At 41.5% G+C, this 19,788-nt stretch overlaps 1 protein-coding gene across 1 annotated transcript; it reads right to left on the reverse strand.

Moving 5' to 3' along the window:
* Window positions 1-3,752: 3,752 nt before the first annotated feature.
* MYLIP (myosin regulatory light chain interacting protein) lies at window positions 3,753-19,190 on the reverse strand. Its single transcript, XM_084204864.1, has 7 exons — window positions 18,973-19,190; window positions 17,824-18,014; window positions 8,757-8,942; window positions 7,875-8,072; window positions 7,374-7,538; window positions 5,504-5,924; window positions 3,753-5,136 (listed from the first exon to the last, which is right to left on the reverse strand). The coding sequence occupies exons 1-7, from the start codon at window positions 19,057-19,059 to the stop codon at window positions 5,047-5,049; spliced, it is 1,338 nt and encodes a 445-aa protein (XP_084060990.1). The 5' UTR covers window positions 19,060-19,190; the 3' UTR covers window positions 3,753-5,046.
* Between the last annotated feature and the right edge of the window lie 598 nt (window positions 19,191-19,788).

Below are 19,788 nucleotides of genomic sequence, written 5' to 3' on the forward strand. Positions count from 1 at the left end.
GCTGCTAGATGAAGAAGGGCTGGCTTCAGAGCCCGGATTCCAGAAATTGCTGGTAAGAGAACAGAAGAGTCTTCAAGAATAAGGAAGGGTTAGCAAATAGCTAACCCTAAACATGTTAAATCAGGTTACTCAGGAGAGAGGCAAAGTGAAGGCAGAGAAATCAGGATCAGATTGATTCCCCACCCAGCCCAGCCTCCAAGCAGCTGAAATGCATTCTTTCAGTTGATGAGAAATCAGCAAGTGACCTGTTGTTAAACTCTGGGAAGGCTGGTATGGTCTATTTGCTTGACCTTTTTCTTTCAGGAACTTGGCATATGCATGAGTGCTTTGAAAGTTTGCTGCTGGCCAGCCTCCAAATGTCCCCTATCCTGGCATGAACCAGAGGTCATGCTGAACCCTGCTCACCACCCCTGAGCACCCAGGGCTACCAGCCCTATTCAATCTTCTGGATCCCTCGTGTCCCACTCTCACATGGAGAGAGTTTTCAGAGTTGTCATAATTTGCATTTTCCTACGACTGCACCAACCAGTGACTCCTTTAGCTGAGTGTCCCTCCTCAACACTCCTCCTGGTGCCTCTTCCTAGCTCATATCCTCCTTGCAGGAAACCAGAAGACCCAGAAACCACAGTTGCTTTTACCACCCAGTACTGCTGAAGGCCATGTTGAACCGTGGGATCCCAGCTGGTGCTTACCTTTGCAGTCATGTGATGCTCAGGGCTCCTTGCAGACAGGGAGGTTTGGCTGTGGCCTGTCTGGAGAATGCTCCAGTGGGAGTTTTCCTGGGGAATTACTGGCCTGGCAGTGGCTTGCCTGCCTCAGCATGCCTTATCTCCTGCCTCTCCTAGTTTGCATCCCACCCAGCCCTTCTTGCTAAGGATCAGTGGTGGTCCTATCAAGCCACCTGTCCCATGGGAAGCCACGGCCCTGGACCCCATAACGGGAGCCTCCACCCAAGTTTCCTCCAGCAAAACTGTGCTCAGGCCCTGCCTTGGAAAGTCCACCTTTCTTCTAGCAGTGTACCCCAGGTTGTGGGGGTTTTCCCCTCCACAGTTTTACTTTTTAAACCTATTTGTCAGTTCTGACGTTCTGATTTAACAGGCTCCAGCTGGCTGAATCTGAGGGCACAAAGTGATTGAAGCATTTGCCTGGCGCTACAGCATTCTTTCACTGAAAATGGTAGTGGTGATTCCAGAAGGATGTTTGACCAGGCATTACTGAAGCTAAAATTTGTCAATTCATAATTTTAACACTCCATGGAGTTTGTTGTTCAAAAGCATACACAGGAAATCTGAGCTGTTATTTTCCCCATCTTTGATCAACATGCCAGCGTACTGCTGTGAAATGAAACAGCGTAGGCTGACAGATGAGAATTTTCCCCCAAGGGCATTCTCTTAGGAAGGCAACACTGCTGATTTAGCAAGGAAATAAATCTCCACATATATGCTTGCTGCTGTGTACATGCTTTTATGGCACTTGGGGAAGAAATCAAAATCATTAAAAAATACAGAAGTCTTCATTCTACAGTTCTTTAGCATTTGCACATTTTGTATGTAGCTTGAAATGAGCAACTGTGAGCTGGAGGATGGAGCTGAGTCTTTGTGACAGCTGTAGCTTGGAACATCTCAACATGCTGCCTTTGGAGCCCCTTACCAAGTGAGTTCTCCAGAAACAGAGACCTTGGTACAACAAGGGGAGGCTAAAAGCCAGGGAGATACTGGTGGAAGTCTGGAATCTCAAAGCCCTGTCATTTATTAATAACACTCAAATGCAAGAATGTCAGTACTTTATCTTCTCCAGATCTCCTGCGTGGAACCCCCTCCCCACAGGGCTGCTCTTAAATGCTGTTCTGCCCTCAGGAGGTGCGTATCAGTAGCAAAGCTCTGGCTCAAATTGATCCAGCAAGTCATGTTGTCTCCCAAAGTGAGTTTTTCCCCTTTAGGTAGTTGTGGGGGAAATTTGAGACTATAGCACTTTAAAGTGACATTGCACACACCCAATGGGATTACAACAGCTGCTCGGCAATTCTGAAGATAAATAAAAACTGAATGTTCCATGAGTTTTCTTGCCAAGTGGTACCAGCTTTGGGTAGCAGATATTGGTACAGGAGCTGACTTAAGTGTGAGAGGTGCCAAATGAAGCTTTGTGATCAATGCTCCTGAGGAAGAAGCATAAAGGACACACACTCTAGTTACTCCCACAAACTGTGCTGCTGTTTTCTAGTTTGGGATTTTGGGGGTTTCCCCCTCCCTCTGCCATCCATTGCAACATTTAAAGCATCTTTGGAGAAAACAGCATTTCAGCAAACAAGACCTGACTTTTTCTGCAGTATGACTAAATGGCATGTAGAGTTCAAGATTTCCTATTGTTTCCTTTACACTCTTTACAGCACTCAGCAGCTCATGTGGACAAGACACTGGTACTCCTTGCAATAAAGTATACTTGACCTACAAACATTGAGCAACACAAGTCACAGCAGTGCTGGATGGCTAAGCAAAACTTTCCTAGCACAGCATGGTCAACTACATTTCAAGCAATGCTTCTGAAAAAAGAAGTTTGTGAACAAATCAAAGCTATCCTTGCATTGATTTACATGAATTTTTTTCTCACATATAAACCAAGCGAGGCTTTTGTAGTGATTTACAACACTGCAGAGGTGGGCTGCTGCTCAATTCTCAGAACAGGTAACATCATTTCATTAAAAAAACCACAAACCCCTACCTATCAAAGACCCCTCCTAACTGCCCAAGCCTATCAGCCTTCACTTGTTGCTGCACACTTTGCTTGCCAAGACAAAACCAGGTTCCCAGCAGCTTCAGGCACAGCCCGCACCCAGACCTCACAGCTTGGGTTGGTGCCTGCACAGCTTTCCAACACTAAACGGGATGTTTACAGAAGTCACAGGATTTGGCCAAATTCCACCACTGCCATATAAGCAGTTTCAAACCCTACCTTGATTCAAGTTCTAACTACTGGAATTATTTTTATAAGCAAGGTCTAATTACACAGTCAATTTAATTACAAGAGTTCATGCTTGCCTATTTTAACAGCTTGATCGTGTTGCATGCTTTAAATCAGGTTTCTGTATTAACATCTATTTATATTAATTTACAATCCATTTCAGCCAGCTGCCATAAGATAATAGATTAGATGTTACTAACATAATTTGGTTGTAATCTTGGAACACAAAGGTTTGCTCAAGCACCACTGTATGCTGGTACAGTAGCTGGACATTCTTCTCTGCTGTGCCACTCCTTCCTTTTTGTGGCACAGCACAACCCTGGAAGTGCCGAAGCACCATCTCTCCAACAATGTAAAAGGGGTTAGCAAGTCTGAATAGCTCCAACTAAACCATTGACACCAACACATCTGTAATTAAAAACTTGCTAGACAGGACTACTGAAACTCCAACCCTCTACTCTCAAGCTGCATTTTTTATTTTCTCTCATTTCCCTGTAATATACCTCCAGGTATATTGGCTCAGATTTGGGGCAATTTACTGTAGAAAACGGTCAATTGGTCAATTCACAAGGTCAATTTGGAAGACTATGCTACAGTTTGACTATGTCAGCTGTTTTTAAGTTCACTGTCTGTAACAAATGTCAGCTTTCTTCCCTCCTTGCATGCACTTGAGAAAACCTCATTACCTCAAACGTGACAAAATATTCAAGACTCTAAACACAAAAATACTACATTGTGTTTTCAGTTTAGTAATGCCTCAGATGAATTTCAGAACAAAACAGCAATAACACAAAGATTTTTAAAGTCCTTTATTAATCTGAATATAAAAAAGACAGAAGCTGCCTACAATATAGGACAAAGCTCTTGCTTCATGAGGAAACAAAATTTTCTTTACAAAGTGAAAAAATAAATACCCTCTTAGAGTAAGGTTTATATGCTAATGTGTCATAAAAAAGTAGAGTTTTAATATTTTGACAAAATGTCTGTGCAAAGAAACAGATGCATAAACACACATTACTGCTACATTAAGGCAATATGAAAAGTATAGTCAGAGAATTTCAGTAAAGTGACAGTGTACTTTTCTAGCTTTGATTAAGCCAGTATTGCACCCAAACATCGTCTCCAGTTCTCTCTGTACCCTGGAGAAGACACTAGGAAAACAGAGCCCAAAATGCCCAAGTAGGGGGGTGGAAATCAAAAACATTTTATTGGGTAGGTAATTTCCTGCTAAAGATGCTAACTGAAGAAAGCATTTAAAATTATACAAAACTCTTAAAAATTAATGGTGCATGTTTAATAGTTTAAAATCAGTCTCCAAAAATAAAGCCAACTTGAAGAGCAGCTGCCTGCAGCTTCCAAGACCACCAGCCAGAAGTGGACTGTGGGAAACTTGGGAGTACCCTGCCCACTGAGAGCTGTGAATGAACTGCCATAGCAGTGCTTCCACAGGCCACTGGCAACCACAAGACTTTCCTGACCCACCCTCAACACTTGAAGATTAACAATCTTGTCCTCCCTTTCCAAAGCTATTCTCTCAGAATTCTTTCTATTTAATAGAATTCTGAGTTAAGCACAGCTGCTTAGTGAAGCCTTGTAACTTCAGTTTAAGAACTAATTTTTTAAAAAGAGATCTCTCCTCTTAAAAGCAGTTTACTAAAAGCAGAAGCTATGAGCCTTACTAAACTGGTATGTGTAAAAGCAAGTCTTACTATTAAAATAAACAGTGCAACTGTACTAAAAAGGATTTAGAGCATGTAAAAGAAAAGGCTGTGTTGCTTTTGCCAGGTACATCTGCATGTGTACACCACATCTCTCCAGGGTTACTGAGCTTTGTGGCAACACTGCCGTGCTACAAACTTATGGATCATTCTTTAAAGAACATGAATCAATTACACTTCTACTCTCAGAAGATGTCCCAAACTATTCTGGACATGCTGAACAAAGAATATTTATGTTAAAAAATGCAGTATTTTTTTGCTTCGGATTGTGGATAGGTGCCAGAGTGATTGCCTCCTTCACAATCAATGGTTGCATTTCTTATTAGTGCAGTTTGAAGAGTACATGATGCATTTGAAGTGTGTACGTAGATCATATCACAGTCAGATTGAGAAGACTGGTGTGGGTTGGCAAGTACACGTGCTGGACATGCTCTACACGAGATCTGCAAACAGGACATGACTGGAAAGGAAAAACATTGGGAAATTAGTTTACTTTGTATTTTGAGAGTCTCTGCATTTCCTGGAGACTTCACATACGCAGTAATAGCACTTTTTCCATCATCTCATATTTAAGACAGGGTATGGTGAGAAGCATGCAGCTCATTCTGAGCCTCACCACAAATTACATTAGCACATCATTTAAACAAAATGCCCTCTGAAATTAGTTTGCCACAAACAAAATTTTAGTACTTTTACCAGAAAATCAACAGAAACATATTAATCCATGACCATCAAAAATAAAAAAAAAAAAAAAAAAAAAAAAAAAAAAAAGAAAAAATCAAACCTTCCACACAAATTGGTAACTCAGTTAATAGCACTGCATTTACCTGTAACTGGGAAGCACAGGACTTGCAGCAAACTGTGTGGCCACAGGGACAGAAGGTTGAATTTATCTCTTCTTCACAACACACCATACAAAGCATGGACTCCTTCAGCTTGCGCAGCTTCTCTTGCAGGGCTTTTGTTTGTTGGCAGCTGAGACCCTCACAGTTGTCACAGTTCATGCTGCTTTCTGAAGACTTAAGAGGGGAACTTGGTGGGGTTTGATCACTTCTTGAAACAAGATCCACAATGCCAGCATTATAAAGAGCTCGCCTTGCATGATCATAAACTTCTTTTGATGTTCTTTTAATATCAAAGACGTATTTTTTACCAAGATTAATGTTTTCATTCAGAAATAGAGATGCTAGGTGACCTTTTAAGTCTCGACTATACTGCATCATAACAGCACTGGTGACAGTGTCACACCTATAAAGCAATAGGACAAATGCAAACTTGGTTAGTTAATACCAGTAGAACGCTCCTACAGTAATTTGTTCCCAAAGTTGAAGTAACAGCACTGAAATTAAAGCAAATGAAACAGTTTGAGGTAATATTTAAGCTCTTGAATAATCTTTGCATGAAAACTCTCCTTTGAAAAGTGTAAAATGGAAAGTGACAATTACTTTACATTTTCAAAATGTGAAGTGTCTGGTAAAATGGAGTCAGCCTATGAAAGGGACTTAAAAGAATTATGCTAACAAAAAGAAAGCAGTTGCCTAATCCACAGTTCAGCCTGGCAACACCTTTTTGTATGGCATTTCCAAATGTTGCCCTAAAGAATTCCAATTAAGAGTCTTTGGCTCTCAATTTTTATTATAGAGTCAAGTAAGTTTTTAACCCAATTTCCACCCAGTACTTTATATGCTAGTATTATGCCATTTTGAAGGGAACCAGTGTAAATGGAGTATAGAGAATTAAGACATTTGTATTTGCCACTGTGCATTTCAGCTACCCTAACCATGCCTGTCACATATTTCAGTGATCCAGTTGAATCTTCACAAGCCTATTAAGGTATATCACATCTCTAGGCAACACAGGAAGGAAAACACAAACCTAACAGAAGGACTACAGCCTCACAGGGCCTAAGGTCCAAGATCTAAGCTTATGGACAAACGCTATTGCCAAGCTAAAATTCTGTTTAAATTAAAATCAAACTGCAAAGGACAGAAAATTATAAGCAGATACAAAGATCAAGAAGTAACTGAAATTAGTATGTGGTAGTTAATTTTAAGAAAACACTGCTAAGTGTGTTTGACAACTAGTCTTACTGTTCAGTGTTGGACACCACAGTAGGAATGAAAGGGGGTTGAAAGGTTGCCCACCAACAAATGAGTATAGCACCCCACCCTCAAAGAACAATAGGACAGAGACAGTGGATAGCTGCTGGCATGAAGCAAAATCCTGAGCATGTGAGCAAGAACAGAAGAACTCTAAGAAGGTTTAAATATATGGGATGGGACGGTGGCATACAGATAACCTAACAACTGAAGGAGCCAAATAAAGGATCTACACATTCTGAATGACTGGATCTTCCCCACTGCTCTCATTCCCTCTCTTACATAGGAACAAAAAACAAAAATGTATGTATGTATGTATTGCTTATTAAGCATCAAGGAACATAAAAAGTTTATACTCTGAAATGTTATTATTCACAGTGGGAAAATTTTGCTTACTTTTCTTGTTACTCCCACCCCACAAAATGGAAAGTTAGCAAAAACCTGTTCAGCTTCCGGATTTAAGAGGAAAAGAGAGGCTGCAAAGAGAATGGAATTTTGCAGAGTATTACCAAAGTGCAGTTAGACTGCTGGCTGCTTAAGCACTTAGATCAAACACTGGAGAAGAGCAGCAGCACATGACTCTAGGGGCAATACTGACCTGTAAAATGCATGTGTCTCTGTAATTGCTCTGTAGAGTCCACTTGCTGCCCTTGTACTGATCATCTTAAACAAGAGAACCACACTATTACCAGACTCCTTGGTAACAGTCAGATATACATTCTTTCCAGACTGAGTTGCCATTTGAACAACAGGATAAGCAATCCTATAAATTAATGTCAAAAATACAAAGGTTATCCTTTAGTAAAGGATTAGGGTATTTTTCACAAACTATTACAGTGCATTTTTATCAGAAGTTAAAATGACTTCTGATGGTAGTCAGCAATGCTGCTTGAAGATGCTGCCTCAATAATATATATAAAAATCAAGATTAAGGTCACTTGTTTATCTTGATTACAAGCAGGTACTGTCCTCAGACCCTACATCCCAATAGTCACTTTTAGTAATTCTCAGAGCCATTTTGTGTATTTATGTGAAAACTAGGGGTGTGCTTCATATTTTTGAAAAATTGATCATGCAAACAGTTCCAGGAAACACATACCTGTTGATTGGACTGAAGTCATCTTTGCAGATGGATATGCCTTCAGGTCCAACACCAATAAGGAGTTTTTGCCCTTCGCTATCTCTCACTGAGTGCCACTCTACCCCGTAGTTCTCCAGTGTTGTAACAATCTGTAGAATCTGGTATTCAGCAGATGCTTGACTTAGACCTTCTAGCTCCTTGTGCTTTGTAATAATGCTGTTGATAAAAAGATTAGGGATAGGTGAAATAATTCAAGTATCTGCTGTTACTGTCAGCAGCTTGTTTTACCATGGGTTTTTAGATGACCTAGTTAAACAGATTAGTAAATGCTCCTGACCTGCTTTATCTGTCTATAGATTTTCAGCAATTATGAACTGGAAATAGTTGAGAATTACGAAAACATCCTGAGAATGTCAAGGAGAAAATACTGTGCATTTGCTTAGAAATGAAAAGCTACATGTAATCAAAACTTTCCAAATAACACCACCAGCCCCAACATATTTCCCTGAGCTACCACTAAGTTTATAATTAAAGCAAACAGTACAGAAAAGTATGACACACAATGTTTCCTGATATTCAGGAGCTATGAAGATGTTTCAGAATTCTGTTGACTTTTCAGAAAAAGGGTACTAAGCCAAATAAATTCCTTTATTCACAAGTACAGGTCTCACCTCACCTACCAGAGTTTTCATAAGAAAAAAACAAGCAAAAACCCACCTCATAACTGAGCTTAAAAATTTAACTGAAATCAGAACATCAAACATTCAGGTTGGAGATTTGGAACTCTAAAGCTATTGCTGTTAAATTACTCATTTACACTATATCACCAGCAATTAAATGCATAACAAAATCTTCTGCTGTTGGTCTCCAAAAAGGAAACTACATCATTATGCTTTTTACCTCTCCAAAATGGTAGTCGTGAGCTCTTTTGCACACAACTCTTCATAACTGTACTTGGCAGTGTTCTGGTTATAATCTCCAAACTTCATCTGTGCCAACAATGCACTAAGTTCAATTGCATGCTCTGAAGAACACTGAAGATTACCAGCAAGAAGATCTTCTTTTATATGCAAGAAAAACATATGCCTGCAACACAATCAGAAACATTTGCTCACACAAATTGTTACATGACATCTGTAATCAAGACATGTAACAAGTAACATCTCAGCTATGTGGTAATCAAGAATTTGCAATTAATGCACCAAGCAGATGAAGCCTGACACAAGGAAAAGGGCCTCCATCTTATTCTTTACTTACTCTTAAACATGAAGCTACAATTGAAGATGGCATCTAAAACCACACGAAAAGAGTATTTCACCATCATCCTGATTATCTCAAGATTAAGAGCTGCTTTAACTCCTAAGGCCACTTAGCAATTTCAATTTAGTGAGTAAAACATCAATGAAAGATATCAATTAGTTTCCCATGTTTACATTTTTGTTGTGATTTACAAGTTATTCATTTCACAAAAGCAAATTTGGGAAGAGTATCTGAAAATATACACACTTCTGTTAAGCAAGAAGGGAAGCCATACTCTCTCTACACACGGGAAATGCCCCTGCCACTCCAGCCATGGTGTTTTTGCCATCAACAGGATTAACTTGTAACTTGAAATACCTGAAAAGGCATTGGGGAATGAAATAGAAAAACAGCTATGGTGTAAGCATTCGTCAGACCAACTTTTGCACTTGAGACCAAGACAGGTTTGACAGCTTGCTGAAAATTCAAAAAGCTGCTCTTAATTATTTAATAGGTTACTTGACAGACAAATCAACATTTTCACCAACATTAAGAGCAGTATGTCATTATCCCCTATGGGCTGGCCTAACTTCTACAGATCATTCTTGTTTTCCTTCAGGGGACACAATATAAATTTTTTACCATTTAAGGCTAAACATATTTATGGAAGCCAGATGGAGAACTATGTATCACAGAAAAAAATCTTGCAATAAAGGAAGCCTAGCACCCACAGGGATGTGTCTTGGCTTCCACAGGAACCCAACATTTACTCTTCTAAAGTGAAGTTGAATCTACTTTTAAGAAAAGCTTTACTGAAGCTCTGTATTTAACCTCTCATCACTGAAGCTGAAGATTCTAGTAAGTGATGAGCTTTCCTTCCACTTGGAATTTTGAGTATCTTACATATATTCTGTGGTAGCATTCTATAATTCCTCTGCACAACAAGGCAAATAGGACTTTTTTCAGCATTATGAGCGATTACAGAACTTGCAAAAGTTGTGTTCTTTCTTAGCTCTATTGGTTAACTGTTGCAACTAAGAAGATACCAGCCCAAAAGATCCTCATATCCACAACTTTTTGAATCAGGACAAAACAGAAATGGTATTAATTTATTCTGTAAGCTTTCCTACAGTCCACTTCCTGCAAGAATTCACAGCTCCAACACTTCCCTTTGCAAACCATTTGTCATGCTACAGCATCATGCCAGTTGCGATGCAAGTGCTTAATTGCATCACTCTCAAGTCTAAACATCAACCTACACCCTTCAGCAGTTCTAGAGAGGGGTCTGGTGGAAGCCAATGTCCTCACACTGTGCAGGACACAACTTTAGGTGGGAAGAGGACCAGACCTTCAGGCAGAGTTGTGTCCACTCTCAGCAGCTTATTCCTTCTTTAGGCTTTTTTTCTTTGAGAGAGAGTCAAACCTCTGCTCCCATGTGTTTCTCCTACCTTGCAGAGCCACAGCTCTTTGGGCTTGAGGCCCAGAAGGGCATATGTGTGGCCTTTTAAAATTACTTTATTGTACGGACTCTTTTTTGTGTTCAGCCCATAAATCTAAAGAATTCAGTATAAATTAAGAAAACACTAGGGCCAAAATAAATACAAATAGTAGGCCTTTCCCTAACTCCAATCAACATTTCATTAAATAAACAGCTTCTTATGCACTCTTGATCCTCTGACAACACCAGAACAGGATTTCCAGTCATTTTAAGTACTAATTAAACGATTTCAAAGGAAGATTAGACATTTTTTCCTCATTAGCTAAAACACATTTACAACTACCACACCTAAATTCTTGTATCTTCAGGGTTTTTTTTAATATGACAGCACTGACTACACAGGGTAAAGTTAAGAGTTCTCCTCTTGCTGGGAGGACCTTATTGACACCTCAAGGGGAGCTGAAAACCAAAATATTGCTCCTGCAAGTACAGATGAATTACAGAAACAGATACAGCAGATGCATGGCTTGTCACATTCCATTACTACAAAGCCAGTAATGGCATAGGAAGACAAATGGGTTTAAGGCACAATGTGAAGTAGCATCACGTCAGCTCATGTGCAGTAACTTCCCCGTAACTGGCTCACATCACGTAAGGGAAAACATCTCACAAATACTCAGCTACTTTGCATTTTTTTGATAAATAGAACAAACAGCACATATAAAGGACAGTTATTGCAAAGTAACTAGCTATGCAAATTCAGTCCATCTGCACCTAAATTACCTAAACTGCACCCATAACAGGACAGTGAATGACTTCACACTGACCTGTTAGAGCAGCTGCCCTGAACCAAAGTTCAGGTAGCAAATTCTCTGCTGCCTTTTTTTTTTTTGTGTGTGTTGGTGGGTTTGTTTTTTTTTTTTTTTTGTTCTTGGTGTTTTTTTGTTTGTTTAGACTCTAAGTGTGTTTGATGAAGAAAAAGCACCTAGGAACTGAAAGACAGTGAGAGTTACGAAGACATCAGAAAAAGCGGTTTTGATTAGCCCATCCAGCTGCAGAGTGCACTCCTTCAAAGTTATATTAATATCCATTGTAAAATCAGTCCTCTTCAAAGGTCCAAAACATGATACTAGCCACAATCTGATAACAAACACAGACCTAATTTTTTTTACACTAAACTAAACAAAGTCTTTTGATACTTAAAGAAAAAGGCCTCAGAATGTGATTTTATTGCTGAATACAGTCAAGCAAAACTAAAGCATCAGGATCCTCGATGCAGATATAATTCTGCAAATTCTAAATGACCCAACAGACTGCCTTGTAGAAAACCTGCTCATATCATAGATACTATTAGTTACAAGAAAGGATTTATGTAAGTTTTTGTAAATTAGATTGTCACCTAATCACTTCATACACAATCCACCATCCTGTCTCTCTCTTGGAACCTTTAGAGATGATAAAAAAAATTTAAGACTTTTCTCACCTCTAAAGATAGTCAGGTTGTACAGTAAAAGGATACATTTTTTCCAAGGAATTATTTCAGCAGTAGTATTTCAGACTTAATGGAATTCTTACCTAGCAAGTTTTAGAACAATCAACTGTTAAAACTAAAAACTGAACTGTTTTTACGTTCCCTAAAGGTTGCATTTCCAATATCGATGGCAGAAAACATGAAGTTTGTCCACCATATAAGAAACAAAATGTTTTTGTTTCTGCTTCAGTTGTTGCTTCAGCAACACTTCAGTTGCACTCCAATACATTAGTATTACACATTGCAAATTTGAAAAGTGAAGTCAGACCAAAGGTACATCTGACTGTTCCTACCCCCCACCCCAGCCCCAACATTCTCTTAGCACATTCTGCAGCTTTTTACTACCCTTGCCAAGGATTCATTTACTCTTTAAATCTCCACCACTCTGAACTTTGCCCATCAATTTTTGTGACTCCTAGTCAACACCTGCCAGACATGTTGGGACATTGATCAACTAGTGGCAACTTTAAGGACAAAGAGAACTTCCCATGGCACTTGTAGCCCAAGTTTCCCACACGTGACAGCAACAGCACAGAAGACAGTCTGTGTAACCCAAAATAACCTTTTCTGCCCCTCTGAACCCCATGCTACCTAGACATACTTGGGTATTCAATTGTGGAACATTTCCTCTGAGTTTGGTAGCTCAAAACACTACATAAACATACTGACTAGAGGGCAACACATTAAGTTTGCCAAAGCTACACTCCATCAGTCACTGCCCAGACAGATTTCTTCCTTTCCAAAAGAACAAAGGGCAGTTTTACAACTAGAATAAGACCAGATTTTCTTCAAGCATTAGCTACACTGGTGATTTTATATTCATTTTGCATCCTTATTTTTGGATCCATGTTCTGCATACAATTTAAGATTTATGCACACACAAAACACTCAGTAAAATCAAATGTGGTGTGATTAATGTATTGCAGTTGGATGTAAATAATTTGATACAAAAACTGTAGAAAGGGGAGGTTGCAAGATTTCAGCAGATGGTCCATTTCACGAAAAAGTATAGCTATCAAATCAAAGCCAGACCCAGATATCAATCACATTAATTGCTTTTTGCCTCCCTCTGAAGCAATTTATGTAGGCTGACAATACTGAACACTGCTACCAGAAACAGGCATCAGAACTTCACTACAATGGAATTCCAAGAGGGGGGAAATCCCCTGTTAGTGTTCATCCAAATGAACTGGCAGTAAGAACTCCACAAAAAATACTATAAAAAGTACATGTAACACAAGATCATATTTTCTTTTGTAACTCATTGAAGACAATTATACGCATTAGGAATCAAGGCTCTGCACTACTACTAGTAGTTTCTACTAATATTTTTTAATCAAGACAGGGAAACAGAGCAAATAGGTAGCTAAAAATTTTAGGCTCTAAACTTAGCTTTCAGTGGAAGAAGTGACAAACCCCAATCCTTTACCAAAGAGGAGTGTTCACATGACTAATGACCCCTAGAAGCATAGCCAAAAGACCTCATTCTCTTGCCAGACTACTGGCAAGAATCTTGGCATACCTCCCAAAGAACTACCTGTTCTCTCTGGGGTATGATTCCTTACCACAGGTTAATGCTCTTTCCTACTGTGCAGTACATTTACTGCTCTGTAGTCTAAAATCAAAACTAAAAAGTATGATTGTTCTCCCTAAAAATATATTGATAAATATTTCTAAATCTATGGAAAATAATTCTGTTTTTAAAAGCAGACAAGGCTACCCTTGCTCATAACAGACTAGATAAAAGGTTACCAACTGCAATTTAACTCTGACTTTGACACTAGGGTGAGTGTAATGGATCTGTTTGTCTATCACACACGCTTTCATTGCCTTGTAACAAAGGCCACACCACTGCTCTGCTGGCTACCCAATGTTATAGGATAAAATGCAAGAAAACCATCCTGTTGTATGTATCTGACTCCTCAAGAGATTTAAGCCATTCTTAATTTCAACTAGTTCATCAATACAACTGGACAACACAGCAAAAAAGTGTACTTTGTAAATATAATTCAAATACTGGCAAACATCACACAACTTTTAAACAACCTCAAAAAGAGTAATTGCCACTTTCAAGGTTGGCAAAACACAGATCTTTTGAATGCTTCATGATACTGTGTGGCTCACTAGAATTTGACATATTTTGTAGCTTACATGCGAATATTTGACTTTCAGTCATGCTACACAAGACAAATAATGCTAAATTTAAACCTAAACCCACCATTCTCCCAGACTTCTGCCGGGCACCATTGGCCTCTTGGGCGGCTCGGCAAACACTCTTCCCGGCGAAAGGTGGGTAAAAGTTTCCAGACTCCTCTGCTCCACGTTCCACAGCAGCCCGTGGCCGATGCCCGGAGCTCTCTACCCCAGGCAGGGGTTGCGATATCTCAAACCGGAGCTGGCTCCCGGGCCGCGGCCACTCCCGGTCCCTGCCCGCGGACACCCGCGCCGGGCACGGCGGGACCGCCCGGCCCGCACCCCTGCCGGGCACCTCCTCCCGGCCCCACCCGCGGCAAAAGTCTCCTGAAAATTCCGATTAGCGAAGTGTAATCCTTTCTCTAAGCCCTAGCTCCTTACTGCAATTCAACACTTCACAACATTTGATACAGGAACCACCCACAAGTCATTCAGTAAAGAAGTGAAAAGCAGGTTTGCTTTTTTCCCACCCCTAACTGTTGCACGACCTATCAAAGAAATACAGAAAACAGCGAAAATGAACAAGACACAAACCAGAGTTATGATCTCGATCTTGGATTATCACATGTGTCTTTAAGCAAAGAGATAACGATCCTTTTCAAGACAGTGTGATTTTCTATGCTAAAGAAAACTTATAACTAGCTCTTCAAACTCCTCTAAAGCAGCACACTGCTCACATCTGACTTGTTCGTAAATCTGACAGCAGCAGATTAAATTTGAATGACATTTTTGCACTGAAGCACTTTCATTCCATTGAAAACAATTCTAAACTATGAAATCATGTGGTGCAGTTCAGTACCAGGCAGTCAAATACAAAAACCTAAAACTTGAGATCCAAAGAAGAATAAACTGCTTTTAACCCTGTAAAAAAAGTGCAGTAGGAACAGTTTCTCCATGCAATTCTCAGATTCCCAAAACACTTAGTGAACGTGGTTTGTTGCCACAGTGGTCAGAGGTAAAATTATAACCTGCTCTGTCTTTGCACTCTGTAGCAAGAAGGCTGCCTTGTATAAGAATATTAAAATTGGCTGCAATCTTCCTCTGGGCTGATAAAGATAACAGAAGCAGAGGTCGACCTTCTGTTGCCAGATCTGCTTTCACAGCAAGTAGAAACCTGAACATTAAATTGCTACAAACAAACATACACCTGAGTTTTAAACTCAAGCGCAAGGCAAGGGTCTCTATTGAAGCATTGTAACTGGGCTTGGCAAAGATTCCTAAGTATACAGAAAAAAACCTGGTAACTCAGTCACAACGCTTGCCATTATAATCATGATGAAGCACATCAACAAAATTTAGAATTACTTGCAGCTTCTCAGATTTCAAAAGCGGTCTCAACATGCATCTAATTTATATGTAAAAACAGGATCAGAAGCTGCAAGCAAAAGACTGGAAAACTTCCCTAGTGGTCTTCACACACAGGACCACAAGGCAACAGCTCTGCCAGAAACACCCCATACATCAAATATGGACACAACAGCTAAAGGAAACTAAGGATACCCATTGCTTTCTTCATCAAGACTTTGCAGATAAAGATGAAACAATGTGACAGCTTTAACTGTACAGCTAACCCTTGCAATTCTATAATATACCTATTGGTTTTAAGTTTTGCAACATGTTTACAAGTTTTTAATCTTCTCCTTCACCTTTACACACAAACTAAGTATGAATTCACAGTTACATGCATATGTAAATCCTCAAGCAGACCTAAGTAGAAAAAAAAAAAGCCACTCTACTAAAACTCAGTGTCAACAATCCAGTAGAATAGACATTTACCACAGGTGCTGGAATTCTAGACCAGCTACATATGGACTACTGGGCTTACTCAACTAGAAGGCAGTTATTACAACTTGACATAAAACTTGTATTTGGTTTTAATATATCTTTTCTGATGCTTAAACCCAGATTAATTTTTAAATTGTTTGTTAAAAATATTAGTTTCAGAACAATCTTAACACATAAAAGAAAGCTTGCCCCACCTACATCCTTTTAAATCATCTTTACAGTGGAGAAATACTTGCTGCTTTGATGTAGGTGTATAAACTCTGTTACATTTTAGCTACACAAGCCAGTATTTGAGGCCCTTGGGGCATGTTTCACTAGTTCAACCTCTCTATTAACTTCCACCTCCTGCCAGGTCTTGCATTGACAGTGTTGAAGGCAGGGACACAGACATCTGTAAAAGCCTTGTGAAGTTGAACAAGCATTCATCAATGATAGCATAAAAATGCCACTTGGAGGTTTCCTCAGATTTTCACCCTGATTTGCTTTGTGAGCAGAGACACATCCGACATGCTCAGGGTAATCTCTTCTGCCTCATCAGGTATGAAATTGTGTGGCTCCTTTTGTTCAACTCAAATCCCATTTGTTATTTGGTTTTATACTTACCAAGAATATTTAAATAGAATTTCTTTAAGGGAAAATACTCCACCATATGCCATGGATAGCAGAAATTATTTCCTAAATAAAAGTATATCAGAACTGGAATTCAGTTTAAATGCATTTGCCTGACTGAAACTATTATCCAGGACAACTACAGTCTACCACCACAGCATTCTGAAAACTTCAACCATATTGATGAGCTGGAACCACTGCCCCCCAAAAGCCTCTCCCCTACACATGAGATCAAAAAAAAATTCAAAACCTTTCTCCTATGAAATTAACACCAAATCAGACTGTTAGCCTCTGACCAAGTTCTTTAGACATTCTGTGGAAAAGCACCATCTTGTACTCATGGTCTTAATTCTGAAAGTACTAAGTTAATGATTCTGAGAGTAACAAGTTCAGGTGAGTAGTGAAAATGGGTTTTGGCATTATCATACAGACACTAGATTTCAATCGGCCCTATTCATATTAACTGTACTATCCAAAACGAACAGGAAAAAATAGTTGGAAGGTCAGCATTAAATACACACGTGTACAGCATTCTTTAAAGACAATTCTGTTGTAATTCATGTGGTAATCAAACTCAAGGAGTAAAAGCAACTGTTCCCTACTAATCTTAGATGACTATTCCTTCTGATTTAATAACAGTAGAACAATTTAGTTAAGAGGACTTGCCACAGAAGCAGCCAGACAGCTGTTTCTTTTGTAGCCTCTAAGGGCCTGTAGCTATATGAAAGTTACTGTAACATAATACCAGACAAAAAGGAATTCAGCAAGTTTTTTTTGCACTGTGGGAGGAATTGTTTCCTGCCTTTCTGTACTAGTGGTTCAGAATGACCTAGAGTAACACCACAGAACAGAGGTTACTATCGGACACACAAATACCATATGAAAAGTTTGCTACTGTAACTTAGTTTCTTCCAGTTCCAGCACTAAGTGCTCAAAAAATTACACTCATTGCTTACTGGCAGCTACACGAAGCTTAATGTTGCCAATTTAAATTTTTTCTTCAAAAAAGCAATAAACTTCAAAAACACTAAGACTTTAAAACTACATAGAAAAGTCAAGCAAAATTACCACATGATAAAAAAAATAAAACCAACCTGCAATCACTTTTTTAGGTTACAAAAACTGGAAACAAAATATTAAATTAAATGTGCTTTCAAACCATATTTACTCACCTTGTCTGTTCCTGTAAGATAAGATGTGGCTCAACAAAAAACTTGACTCTCAGTTTCAATCGATAAGGGGCTAAACCATCCATCTGCTGAGAGATCCTGTTCCTCAAATTAAGCCATAGATTCTCCCCTTTGCTGCCAGTGAACTGCAGTCCAAAATAATCAACTTCTATAATCCCCAACCTTCTGCAAACCTGAAAGAATAAGATTCTTTACAATCAGGCTACACGACAATGAAAAGTAACATCTGAAGTGGTATTTCAGACTGCTCACTTAAAACGCACACACAAAATCCTGCTGTTAGCACCTTCATACAAAGGCTTAATCACTTGGATTTTAGGTTGCATACAAAAGAAAAAAGCACCAAGCATAAACAAGGACTAGCCAAAATACACATGGGCTTCCACGGTCAAATTTCTCCACCAGGACAGAAACTTCAGAGGGTCAGCGGATTCTACATCATAGCCAACAGCACTTGCTGGGCAAGGAGGAGTAAAGAAGTACAGTCACGCACAAGTTTTATTTAGGTGCCACCGGCAGACCGGACTGTTCGCTGTCTCCCCCCAGCATCCCCACGGCAGCCACCGCAGACACAGCGAGGCGGTGGTGACGGAAAGGCGAGAATGCACCTGGACGGCAGCTCCAGCCCGCTCGGCCCCGGATGGAGCGGGCTGGCTGCAGTGGGCGCCACATCCCCCGCCCCTGGCCTCACTCCTGTCCCCTCCCGGGGACACTTCCAGCGGGTTTCAGTGGCGAGGCCCGGGCCTGCGCTTCCCACGGGAGAGGGGCTGCAGAGCCCCGTGGCGCGGGATGCAGCACCTTCTGCATTCAACATGGAGAAGGGGTTGGGAAAAAAAGAAAAACCCGGAAAATGAAAATAAGAAACCAAAACCGTAAGAGAAGCGGGGAGACTGCGGCGCTCCCCACCCCCACCGCAGCGGCCGCCCCCGCACGGCCCAGCCCCGCGCCACCGCCGCCCCTCGCCTGGCGTCCGGGCCCCGCCGCGGGGAGAGGGGGGCGGGCTGCCAGGGGAGCCGTGCGGTCCCCGGGCACCGGGGCTCGGCGCTGCCCTGTGGTCACCGCTGCGCTCGCCACATCCCCCGCCCCGAGCGCTGGCGCCCGGCGGGCGGGCAGCGGAGAAAAGCCCCTCACCTGGTTGAGGCAGTCCTCGCCGTTGGCTTTCGCCTCTACCTCCACCTCCATCACCACCGCGTCCGGCCTGGTCACATAGCACAGCATGGTTGGGAACAGCCGGTTCTGCTGCTGCCGCCACGGACACCCGGAGCGGCCGCCGCCGCTGTCGCCACGGGCTGAGCCTCGCGCGCGTCGCCCTCCGCCGCCCACACCCGGACCCCGGCAGCGCCCGTCCCGCGCCCCTAGCCGCCTGCGCGCCGCCTGTGCCGCTGCCTCCTTATGTACCCTCCGCCGCCCCGCCCCGCCCGAGTCCGCACCTGCGGACCAATCAGAGGCCGCCTCTCATGGCTGCCGGCCGCCGCCGCCGCCAATCAGCGCCGCTATGGCCGCGCGGGCCCGTGTTGTGCTCGCTCTCTGGCGCCCCCCGCCGTGCCCGAGGGGTCGCGGCGAGCGCTGGGGCCGCTGGCGGGGCTCCCTCAGCCTCCCTCAGCCCCCCTTCGCCCACCTCAGCCCCCCTCAGCCCTCTTCAGCCCCCCTCAGCCCCCTTCAGCCCCCTTCAGCCTCCCTCAGCTGCCACGGCCCGGAGCTGCTCACCCTGGCATTGTGTCCACTTAAATGAAAGCAAGGTCTGCTCTTCCAAGTGCAGGTGGGGGCCAAGCCTGCTGGACAGGGACAATCTGTGATACGTGTGAGAGGGCTGCCATGGGCTGTGTGACAACCAAATAATGCCTTCACAGAATCACAGGATCGGTTAAGTTGGAAAAGACCTTTGGGATCATCGAGTCTCCTATGATGCATCACCACCATGTGAACTAGACCATGCCACTGACCACC

This window comes from Fringilla coelebs (assembly GCF_963513975.1).
Source record: "Fringilla coelebs genome assembly, chromosome: 1".
Classification (NCBI taxonomy): Eukaryota; Metazoa; Chordata; class Aves; order Passeriformes; family Fringillidae; genus Fringilla; species Fringilla coelebs.